The following is a 12098-nucleotide window of genomic DNA, read 5'->3' on the forward strand; positions in this document are numbered from 1 at the left end:
TGTGCACCTTCATGGATGGCTCTCCTTAGTCCGTAGATGGCTACAGATGGTGACGGGCTGTTGCCGAAAACATGGACCCTCATCCTGTAGTCGATGATATCTTTAGACATATCATTGTCTCTGTACCACAAAAACCTCAGGTAGTTCCTGTGGTCTCTGCGGACAAGAAAGCAGTGGAACATCTGCTGTATGTCAGCAATCACTGCTACCTGTTCCTTGCGGAAGTGGATCAACACCCCAATGAGTGAGTTATTGAGGTCTGGGCCTGACAGAAGAACACCATTTAGAGATGTGTCAAAGTACTTTGCACTGGAGTCAAACACCACACGGATGCTTCCAGGCTTTTGCGGGTGGTAGACTCCGAAAGTAGGCAGGTACCAACATTCTTCATTCTCCTCCAGTGGCGGAGCCACTTCTGCATGTTTGTTGTCAAATATTTTCTTCATGAATTCTAGAAACTGGTCCCTCATCTCAGTTTTTCTCCACAGCGTTTTCTCCAGGGAGGTGAAGCGAGTGAACACCTGTTCACGGTTGTTGGACAAACGTTGACGGGGAACTCTAAAGGGGAGAGGAGCGACCCAGTTGTTTGACGTATCTCTATACATTTCTTGGTCCATGATTTCCAAAAAGATTGTGTCCTCCATGGAATGGGCAGGTTTGTTGTCAGACTCGGTCTCGTTGAAGACCTTTAGTCCAAGGGACTCTAACGATGCCTTGTGTGGTTTGTTCTTCTGCTCCCTGCCAAGGGACACATCCTCAATCAGCTTCATGAAGCCTTCACATGGTCTTAGAATAGAGGGTCGGCCATTCTCTAGCACACTTGTCTTGAACGCGCTCACAGCTGGCTTGTGTGCATTCCCAAGGCACACGTCTCCTACCAGGACCCATCCCAAATCCAGTCTTTGTGCAAAAGGGGCGTTGTGAGGTCCGCTCACTTGCTGTCGGACTTTATGGACTCTCACAATGTCTCTGCCTAGCAAGATGAGGATTTCTGCCTTGGGGTCGAGTTCTGGTATGTGTTCTGCTAAACTTCGTAAGTGTGGATGATAACGGGCTGCTTCAGGCGTTGGTATTTCAGAGCGATCATTGAGAATGTCATTACACTCAATTAGCGGTGGTAGCAATAGGCTAGTCTGCCCATCAAGCGATTCGACCTGGAAGCCCTCTGCCTTTCTGCCTGACGTCTCCACCAATCCAGCACAGGTCTTCAGTGAGTAGGGGAAAGGTTGGCCCTTGATATTGAAAAGTTTGAAGAAATCTGATCGCACCAGTGAACGGTTACTTTGATCATCCAGAATAACGTACATGTTGATTGCCTTCTCATGTTGACCTTGAGGGTATATTCGTACCAGACAGATCTTTGAGCAGGATCTTGCTGTTCGCTCTGGACCACATACCTGGGTGCAGTGTGAGGAGATGGCTGTGCTGCTGCTAGCATGCTCCTCTTCCTCCCCGCCATTGTCTGGTGGGGGTGTAGACCTTCTGTAGACTTGAGGTGGTGGACCTGGATGCATGGCAGCATGATGTCGGTCGCTGTCACACTCCATGCACTTTACTGTTGCCTTACAGTCTCTTGCAAGATGACTAGCTGATGTGCAGCACTTGAAACAAATTCCATTCTCCTTGAGAATACTCTTTCTTTCTTCAAGAGACTTTCTTCTAAATACTCTGCATTTCCTTAGCGAATGTGGTTTGTTGTGAATGGGACAGTTTTTCTCTGGGCCACTGGGCTTTCTCTCAGGTGAGTTCGCAGGTGGGTCTTTACTTGAAGAGATGTTGGTCTTGTGAACCGATATTTTCCTTCCATAATTATTTGAGACTAATTTCTCTGACTTCAGTCTATTGTTGCTGGTGCATGGAAGGATGAAACTGGGATCATTCCTCCGGCGTGCTTCATGGCAGATGAAATCTGCAAAGTAATCGAATGGGGGGAAGTGGCCGTTGTTGTCCTCTTGAAATTTTGAGCCAACTGAGAGCCATTTTTCCTGTAGCCCATAAGGGAGTTTCTCCAATATGGGCCCAATGCCCCTGGCGGTATCCAGGTAGGCCAATCCTGTGAGGTAACCTTCTTCTCTGGCACTTTGGAGTTCCATAAGAAGATCGCCTAGGTCTCTCAGCTTCCCATAATCTTTGGTTGATATTCTTGGGAATTCATCCAACCTCTTAAAGAGCGACTTCTCCATTACTTCAGGAGCAGCGTAGCACTCTTGGAGGCGATCCCAGGCCTTTCTAAGTGCTACATCTGGGTTTCCGACATGCACAGAGCGAATCCTTCTGATGTGTTTCACGGACTCTGGTCCGAGCCATTTAATCAGCAAATCTAACATTTCAGTGGAGGTGAGTCCTAAGCCGGTAGTAGAATTGCTGAATGATGATTGCCATGCTAAATAATTTTCAGGTTTATCATCGTATTGGTAGAGACTTGTACTTACTAAATCACGTCGAGCTAGGTAACGTGCCAGGTGTTCTGTTTCAGGTGTCACGTTTGCGATGGGTGGTACATACACAGGCATGTATGATGGAGCTGTTGCTTTAAGTGGTGACTTGCGAGGATGATATATTGTCTTGGGTTTTGCGGGGTATCCGCAGTCACTAGTAGGTGTTTTGTGATGTTCGTCATATCTTACCAGACCTGTATAACCTCCATTAAGTGGTGTGCTGATCTGCTTTACATCCCTGAATTTAGCATGGTCGCTGAAGAATGGCTTTTCCGGTGCTGTGTTATGCTCAGATGGTCTGTTATAAGTTTCAACCTCTCCTTGCCCTTCCTGTAACTGTAAGTTGCATTCTGGTAGAGGATTCCATGTAGCGTAGCTGCCTTCGGACAATACTGCCTCAGGTAATGTTGCATGGGCAGATGCTTGAGTTCGTGCTATACTATGTACAGCTTGCGCTTCAATATATTCATTAGTGCGTGTTACGATTTCATTTCGTAATTTAGCTTGAGAAGATACATCGGTCTTGATTGAATCTTCTAGATCTAGTTCAGCCGCTTCTAATGCCTCAGCTTGGGCGATGGCTGCGGCCGCCTCTCTTTGAAGTTCAAGTGCGCCTAGTTTAGCTTCTAGCTTCGCTTTTCCTAATTGTAGTTCTGCTTCCTTCTCTGCACTTTGTACCTTCAGCTCTGCTTCTTTCTCAGCAAACGCAGCTCGTGCCTTTGCTGCCTCTGCTTTAGCGCGCGCCCTCACTGCAGCGCTTGATGCCGATGAGTGAGAGCTCTTTGATTTTCTTGTGCGTGCAGATGCATCGTCAGTCCTTTCTAATTCCATTTTACTAACTTGCTTCTCAAGACTGAGGTGTAGCAACTCCAACTAAACAGTGAGCTAAACTCTCTCTATTCATGAACACGAAGAAATCCTGAGTTCTTTGTATGCAGATTTATTTTCTTCACATTGTTTTGAATCCATACATATGAGATGAGTGATGAGAGCCGAGAGAGTGAAACTAGGAAACAAACAGCAAGATACTGTAATTAGCTAAGCCACAGAGTTTCTATTAACATTACTTTTACAGCATAAAATCAATATGCTTTAAAGTTAACTCAGTCAGAACAAAGATTATATACATACAAGCGATGCTTCTACTGGGGAATCAACAGGAAGGATGCATTTTCTCTGGAGCAATGAACATCTGCATTCATTACAGTCTGCCGTATCTAACGCGATTTTCTACTTCCGGTATTGACTCAGTAAACAAACGTCAAAATAAAAGTCTGCATGAAACTGAAAGTATATCAAAATTAAATGCATAAAAATTATACTTAGATGCCTGAAAGGCAGAACAATCATTGTTGTGTTTTGCATGCTGAATGTTAAAAGTCTGTGTGTGACTCAAGCATGGTCAATTGTTAGATATTGTCACAAATAAAGAGGCATTATTTCAACATAATTAAAGGTCCCATTCTTCGCGTGTTTTCGAAGCTTTGATTATGTTTACAGTGTGCAATATAACATGAGTTCATGTTTCGCGTGTAAAAAAAGAGTATTTTCACACAATTTACTTATCTGTATACCTCTGTTTCCTCTGTCCTAAAAACGGCCTGATGATTTCCTTGTTCTATGAAGTCCCTCCTTCAAAAATACGTAATGAGTTCTGATTAGGCCAGCGCTTCCCGCGGTGTGATTGGACAGCAGCTTAAGCCTAGTTCACACTGCCCGATTTTTGCCCCGATTTTGAGTCGCCGACAGGTTTTGCGAAATCGCCGACAAATGCTCGAGATCACAGGCAAATCGGTGCTCGTGCACGCGAGTGACAATCACGCAGTATGAATGATCAAAGACGCGATCAGAGAGAATCGCCGACGAGTCGCCGACGCCGGTGAGATATTTGGCATGCTAAATATCTGGACCTGTCGGCGATTCAAACTCCTGCTGTGTGAACAGCGTTCTGACAGAAAATTACATCGGCGATGACCGACAGCCAATGAGAGAGTGAGATACAGGGCAGCAGGAGGTTCAGGGAGGAGTTATAAAGCAGAATTTCAGTATTTTAATAGATATATTTACAATTCTATCAAACAGAAACAAAGGCCAAACATTTGCACATCCAGCCACAGCAGCAGCACATTAAATAATTATTTATTAACCTCAAACTGTCTTTGCAGAACAAAATCCTGGCTCCCTCTGTCTCTCCAACAATTTCTTCCGCCATAATCTTTTTTCTTTTTCTCCACAAATCAGCGCACATATAATTTGAAGCAAACTTTGTGCAGTTTATCATTTTTAATAACAATTCCAAGTCTCGCGCGAGAACTCCGGTCTGACGCACGTGTGATCTCGCGTTGTTTACTTGTCACATCGCACGTGTGTTTGGGAAACGTAGTTTGCGCACCGGAGAGAGAGAGAGTTGTCGGCGATTGTTCCTCTTGTTCAGTCATACAGTGTGAACTCCTCTGTCGTCAAACCATGGTGCAGTGTGAACACAACAGTGACTGAATAATAACCCAGATAGTCATGCAGTGTGAATAGAGCAGTGACCCGACGAGTTTGAAAATTGTGCAGTCTGAACTAGGCTTTAGTGCACGTTGCCCGGAAAGGTCCTGCCTCTTACCATAACGGGTAGATACGCGCACTCAATGTTATTGCAAAAATGTCTATATTGCCTTATCAATTTGAGCCGGAATCAGACCCGGAGAATATCGAAGAGGATCGATTACAACCTGCTCAGGAAAGACTTTTGCTGGATGTTTCAGAATGGTAAACTGTCTATTCAGTAGTTTAAACTGATCATTACAAACACCAACAATCGATGGTGTCTCAATTAATTACTACACTTTTAAATGCTAAGTTTTTCGGATTAGTTTCAATTACCATCTAACGTTAGTTAACAAAGCTAAACAGCATTTCACCCCCCCTTTAAACATGAACTGTAGCCATTGATCTCTACGTACCGCGTCCGTGGGAAGGCCAAACAAAGGTGATTTGACTCCTGGATGAAAATAACAGCGTTTCAATGGCATGGCGACAAACACACTCTACAAAAACAGCGCTTCCTATTCTCGACCTGCGAGAGCAAAAGGACAACGCCCCCGAATTTGCGTGTTCTTGTGGGCGGAGGGTTCGTCAACAAAGGTTTTAGTTGGGTCATTAAAGCAGGAAGTGCAGGGCTGTAGTCCAAACCGGCCGTTCGCTGTAGGCTTTGAAAGGGAACTTCTGTTAAATAAAATATCTCGCTTGGCATTGAACTTTGAGCTTTATAATTTTACAGGTATTATTTATGCCCTAACAGCAACATTACACACTAACTAAAGTTTGAAAGATGGAATCGCAAAGAATGGGACCTTTAAAAGTGTGTCATTAATGTGTTAGCAATAAAATGTTAAAATATCATTAAGTGGTATTACATTTTTAAACATATGTGTGTGTATATATATATATATACAGGCCTTTCTTATCCAACTGAAATATTTCAGGTCTTTTGTTGTTTTAATACTGATGATTTTGGCATACAGCAAAAAAAAAAAAAAAAAAATCCTATCTCAAAAAATTCTCATATTTCAATTAAAGAAAAGTGTTTTTAATGCAAAAAAGTCAGCCTTCAAATAATTATGTTCAGTTATGCACTCAATTCTTGGTCGGGAATCCTTTTGCAGAAATGACTGCGTCAATGCGGCGTGGCATGGAGACAATCAGCCTGTGGCACCCAGGATGCTTCGATAGCGGCCTTAAGCTCATCCAGAGTGTTGGGTCATGCGTCTCTCGCCAGGTGTACGCTGGAAATTTGGTGTACATACTTTTGATAAATGGGGGCCAGTGTGTCCCTATACACTATAAAACCTATTACTATGTTGTATTCCATTTTTTGGTGTAAAATTTACCTTAAATTTTTGTAAATAAAAAAAAAAACAGTATTTATGAGTAAAATGAACTGTTATTTATGAGTAATTTCAACTTTAAAGTATGACTAATTTACTCTAAACCTTTGCGAAATACTCTTAAAAATACACAAAACCACACTTATGACATTGGCCTTTATTGTCAATAAGTACAGCATAACTGTTTTGACATGTATACGATATTTTACACAATATTTACAACATTTAAACTCAAAAACAATATCAAAAGTAAAAAATGAAACATTTAAAAGTAATTCAATTGTAATTAACTGGTCTGTTATCCATTTCCACCGAATCCACGCTGGTTCTCGAGCCTGAGATGGACTAACGGTCTGCGGGTGGACTTTGAACTTCAGAACGCCGTCCTGTTTCACCCATAGCCGAAAGATGCCTGACTCCACAACCTGCCCATAAACAAACAATAACCAACTGTGAGAATATTTTATCCAAATGAATTATGGGAATCTGTGGTGTCAGAGGGAGAAGACGATACATCCTGCTGCTCACTGCGGGGTCAGGCTGCATAATCATTTCTAAAACTTCACTACAATTCAAGCCACTTCTCATGTTGCTCTTTTCACCATCAAATGACCAGCAAGTGGTTAAATCCACTTATCTTTTTTTGTTTCTTTTTTCCATGTAGTTCTGAGAGCTGAGGTCCATATTTTTATTTTCTCAGACGCAAGTGTTCAAAAGGTCACACACTGCTATAATACTCCATAGAGAAGCCAGAAACTAAGCTTCTTTTGCAGAGTCCTAACTAAAGGGTTAATGGTGCCACCTGGTTATCAACTATAAAAATTACACATTTTACCTCTTCCCAAAAGGGAATACCATCAATCAATGTTGTATATGGTGTCATGGCTTAACAATAAAAAAATAAAAAAAAGTGGTTATAATGGAAGTCAATGGGGCAAAAACTGCCACGAGGAGAAAATGAGGGAGAGAAAAAAAATCTGATGCTGCACAAACACTAAATGCAGCAAAGCCAATTGTTCTCTCATCTTTGACATGTCCAAGACAGTGATAAAAAGGTTTAAAAAACAAAAACCCAATTACATTTTATATAAAAATAATTTTACAAAAAAAAGTCAGTGTTTTCTCCCCCAAAATCAATGACATCGAATTTTTGAAATTGACAATTAAGGAGTTAAAAATCCTGATTAAAAAAAAAAAAAAAAAAAAAAAAAAAAAAAAAAAAAAAAAAAAAAAAAAAAAACATTTAGTAGTTTTGATCAGGACTGAGGTTGATAAATAGATTTATGCAAAAAAAAAAAAAGTTACACTTTATAGCAGTTTAAGTTAGTGTCTGTTTTCAGCCACGAGGGTAACGAAAGGGTAGTGAATTTGCCCACAGCGTATCGTTGAGTTTGTGAAAATTTTCAAAGCATTTTCCCAAAATGTGTAAAAAGATTTGTCACCAAAACTCATTCCATTTGCTGAAACAGAACGTTATGGCCAAATTAAGACTCAAAAACACCCCACAGTAGAAGAAAACATCCCAAGGGATGCAGAAGGGTTAAATAGCATTTGTAATGGCAATAAATCTAGGGAATTTCAGGGTATTTAAACATTACTTTATTTAGGACACTGATATAGACAAAACTTATACAGGATTGCCATTATAGCTCTTCCACCACATCAGACTCTCATCTTCGACTTACGGACCCTTCCTCCACGTCTTCGGGGGAGCAGTTCAGTTTTCTGCCACAGACTTGGATTAGTAATGCCAATCACACAGACAGCAATTCCCTCCCCAGCATTCCCACTGCGTTTACTCTCCTCATCTGACCCCATTCCCAGATCATCCTCCTTCTCATGAACCACCACCGCACGTCCCAGAATGGAGTGAGCCCCAAAGAGCTTGGCCTCCGGGAGCGTCAGGAAATGCCTTATAACTCCTTGCACGGAAAGAAAGTTCCCCAGGTCTCCAGGATGACTAGGGTGGTCAACATCCTGCGGATTGTAATGAGGACCAACACTGACGCTGCCTTGACTGAGGTCTCCATACTGATGGATGTGGATGGCTCGAGATTGATGATCAATGGTAGGCAAACCACGGAGGTTTAGTTTCACTTCTAAAGGTCCATTGGGGTAGAGCTGCTTAAAAAGGACCTGCCCAGAGATCTTTGGCTGGCAAGATGGTAAATTGGGGACAGGAGTGACTTCACAAGTGGCGTAGATTGTGTTGTTGAACTCCACGACTTCTGGGATTGGAGCCTCGACAAGCAAAGGAACTGGATTGTCAGAGAACTCTCCTCCTCGTATATGCAGCACCAGCAATATCAGAGGGAATTTTAGAATGAGTTTCTCCATGTTGATCTTTAAAGCCTACAATGAAGAGTGGATTCAGTGAAATCATGCCATTTTGTTAAGAATGTTAGAATAAAATTCAGAGCTCCGCTTCAGGGAGCTTTGAGATTAGACGTTTGCAAAGGAAAACCACAAAATAAATTGTATTTTTTTTACCCTTGTGAAAAAAAGAAGAAGTGTTTAATTGTATTGAATGTGCTCTTATGCACTTCAAATCTTGAAAGTATCATTTAAAAAGGTCTACTTGCAGATAACATTTAAATAAAACTACTTAAGTGTGCATACAGTACACGTTCATAAGCATGTTTTAAGTGTTTTAAATGTCAGTAAATTCAGCAGTACAAATTAACCAGATTTCAGATGAGACAATTTAATATAAAATTACAGATAAAAGAATTTTAAATAATAAAATACAAATTATCTGCCAATGGAATGAGAAAAGTAATATTTCTGTTTAGGATATAAACAAGAATTAAATGAGAAGTATTTCTCACCTTTTTGGCAGATAGTTTTGCTTGTTTCAAGCAAAAACACAAGTTTGATTTTATTTTTAAGAAAACAATGAAAAGTATCTTATGTCATTTTACTTAAATGCATCTTGATTAAATAGATATTTAGACTAGAAACGAGACAAAATCAGTAAGTAAGAAGCTAATTTTTTGCAGCGCATAATGCATACTCTTTTTAAAAGCATGTCAAAGTGTACTTTTTTCACAAGGATAAGTAAACTAAAAGACAAAATGTATGTTTTTGATTAAACAAACTTTTTTTGTTTGTTGTAAAAGCAGCAAAGGTACATTACCGTATGACTGGAATGTTGTCCTCAAACTGTGTGCAGACTGAATATTGCAGTCATAAGATTACTGTGAGCAGTCCTGAACTGGGTTTAAGAGAGCATTCCCTTTGCAATCAAACTTTGTATTATTGATGGGCAACTCATGTGGAGCTACAGGTTAACCATGTTAACTCAAATTGTTTACTAGAGTGTGCCTTTTAGTCACTAATTAAGGTCACCTGCGTCTCATTACGTCCCTTTTGTTGGCCTGTGCACTCAGGCCACATCCACACAAAGCCAGTCAAAACGATGCAGTTTACATGCCAGACCAGTATGTGGCGCTGTAATTCTGCCACAGAAATTAAAACAGAGAAGCAGAGTAGTGGCTAGAAGGGGTAAAGCAACAGTTGGAAGTGAGGAAAATATCATGATAAAATAACAATACATACATTTGCTCAGGGTCCGTTCTTCGTACCTCGCTTAATACGTCTGAGATGATTTGACAGATCCTCTCATCGTGATAACTGATCTCTGGATAATTTGGTTCTCAAATGATTTTGTGGATTGGGATATCCACATTAAGTTATCTAAGATCACTGCACGTTCTTGTGTTCCCTGAAGAGGGCAGATGCATCAATACTCAAAACCACGATCAGCAGTGCAGTGATTGGCTGGCAGCAAGACAGAAACGTAAAATGTATAATAGATAAATGATAAATCTTTTTTTTTAAAAACATGATTCCCAATTATTTATATTCATGGTTTTATAGTATTTGAGCACCCTGAACATTTTATTTCAGTGTTCTAATTAGCAATTCATTTAATTTAAGTCAATTTGAAGCAGATTTGTCATTAATTAAAGTTTCTTAAGGGTCAAGATCAAGTTGTGTGTGCAGTGTCAGCGGAAGATTTACGGCTCATATTATCCCTCATGCAGTTACAGAGGCAGTGTTTTGACTGAACCTCTTCTAGGCTACTTCTGCTGCATGAGAAGAGAGAACACCTCTTTAAAATTTTCTGGGTCTTAAACGAGTCTGCCTTTGTGATATATGTCCTTATTTCATGCAAAACGCTAGCTCACTCTGTCTGGATGCATTTAAATCTGCTCTAAGTTTGCGTTTTTCTCACCTATCACACATGCGCACTTCAATAAGCCGACAGAAAGCAGGTTAATGCGTTTACATGCAGCGCGAAATCGAGGTAAGAGGAAGAAAACTACCTGTCCCGACCGGTTTATGCTTACGCCGTTTATGACATTACTCTGATAAAAGAAAACGGGTTACCACGTTTACATGACCATGTTCATTGTCGGCTAATTGGGCATAATCTACAAAAAGTCTTCACCCTTTGGAGTGGCTAAAGAAAAAAAAGAGGCTTCAACGGCCGATGTTGGGGCTTTTAAAGGTGGCGTGAGGGAACTACAGAGTTTTCTTTGTCGTGCCTTTCTCGTTTTGCATTATGGTAAACATCATTTATTTTGTGCTAGCTATGAAAGGGAGCAATTCACCATAAGGTACTCCACATCACTTAACTTGGTGCTCACGTTCACTGTACCTAAATTGTTAAGTTCACCAAACTGGGTACACCAGAAGTTCAGTACACAATGCTGGATACTACCGATCAAAACTTCCCCATGAGTCCCAACATGTATTGCGGCGTGAATAAATTATTCATCTGAATTGTGACTCATTTTCCTTGATTCTTACTACTTGCTTTTATTTTTGTTGTTTTTGTTCTTATGTTTTTGGAGCTTGTTTTATGTTCAGAGTTGATCTGTTTATCAGATTTTTTGTGTTGTTTTTTGGTCACCATTTTAGAGATTCATACGTGGATTCTTGATGTATCTGTGTATCTAACTAATGTTTTAGTGCAAGTTAAAAAATGATTTAATTATCACAACAGTGAAGGATTTCACAGTTATTATTAATAATACTTCAAAACTATTAAGAACTGCTTCGATAATCAGAGCTTTGCATGAGATCCGATTCTGCCAATATATAATGTTATCAATGAATAAACAACTTCACTTGATATTTTCTCTTGACTTTTTGTTCCATAACAAATGTCTCACAAACACATAGCAGCCAGAGAACCACTAATATAACACAGTCAAGGGTCAAGAATCCAACTAAAGACAACACTTCTCTCCATCATGGTGACTTCCAACAAAACTATTATTTTCATTAAAACAGAAATAAAGTCAATCTGGGCTGCGTTTCCCAAAAGCATTGTAAGCCTAAGTTGATCGTAGAGACCATTGGTGGCAATTGTTCTACGATCAACTTAAGCATACAATGCTTTTGGGAAACGCAGCCCTGGTTAGTTATAAGTTAGTACACATATTATTGTTAGGTTTAGTAACTCACGATTTTTTTGTCATCTGAATTTAATCTTCTACTCAAAATGACACCTCCATACTCAAAGCAATCTATCGGATGTCTGTAATCATGGCTGCATTGCATTTTATTACAGCAAAGTGCCATTACGATTGAACCAAACGATCTATTCCTTCTTGCCTTTAAAAATCACACAAAAATAACTTTATGTCAATATATTTTTGCTTACCCAAAGATTGCACACAATGAAAAAGACTCCTTGATTTGAATCAGCTACAAGCAACAGATGAGGAGAAAAGGACCACCTGTAAAAAGTAATCAGTTGACTTTACTTAGAAAA

The 12098-nt window shown here is 40.2% G+C and overlaps 1 protein-coding gene across 1 annotated transcript; it reads right to left on the reverse strand.

The window, feature by feature from the left end:
• Positions 1-7960: 7960 nt before the first annotated feature.
• Positions 7961-9625, reverse strand: LOC137083156 (extracellular superoxide dismutase [Cu-Zn]-like). The gene is made up of 2 exons (XM_067448891.1): positions 9450-9625; positions 7961-8665 (listed from the first exon to the last, which is right to left on the reverse strand). The coding sequence occupies exon 2, from the start codon at positions 8648-8650 to the stop codon at positions 7976-7978; it is 675 nt and encodes a 224-aa protein (XP_067304992.1). The 5' UTR covers positions 8651-8665; positions 9450-9625; the 3' UTR covers positions 7961-7975.
• Between the last annotated feature and the right edge of the window lie 2473 nt (positions 9626-12098).

Source organism: Pseudorasbora parva, chromosome 1, assembly GCF_024679245.1.
Source record: "Pseudorasbora parva isolate DD20220531a chromosome 1, ASM2467924v1, whole genome shotgun sequence".
In the NCBI taxonomy this organism is placed as follows: Eukaryota; Metazoa; Chordata; class Actinopteri; order Cypriniformes; family Gobionidae; genus Pseudorasbora; species Pseudorasbora parva.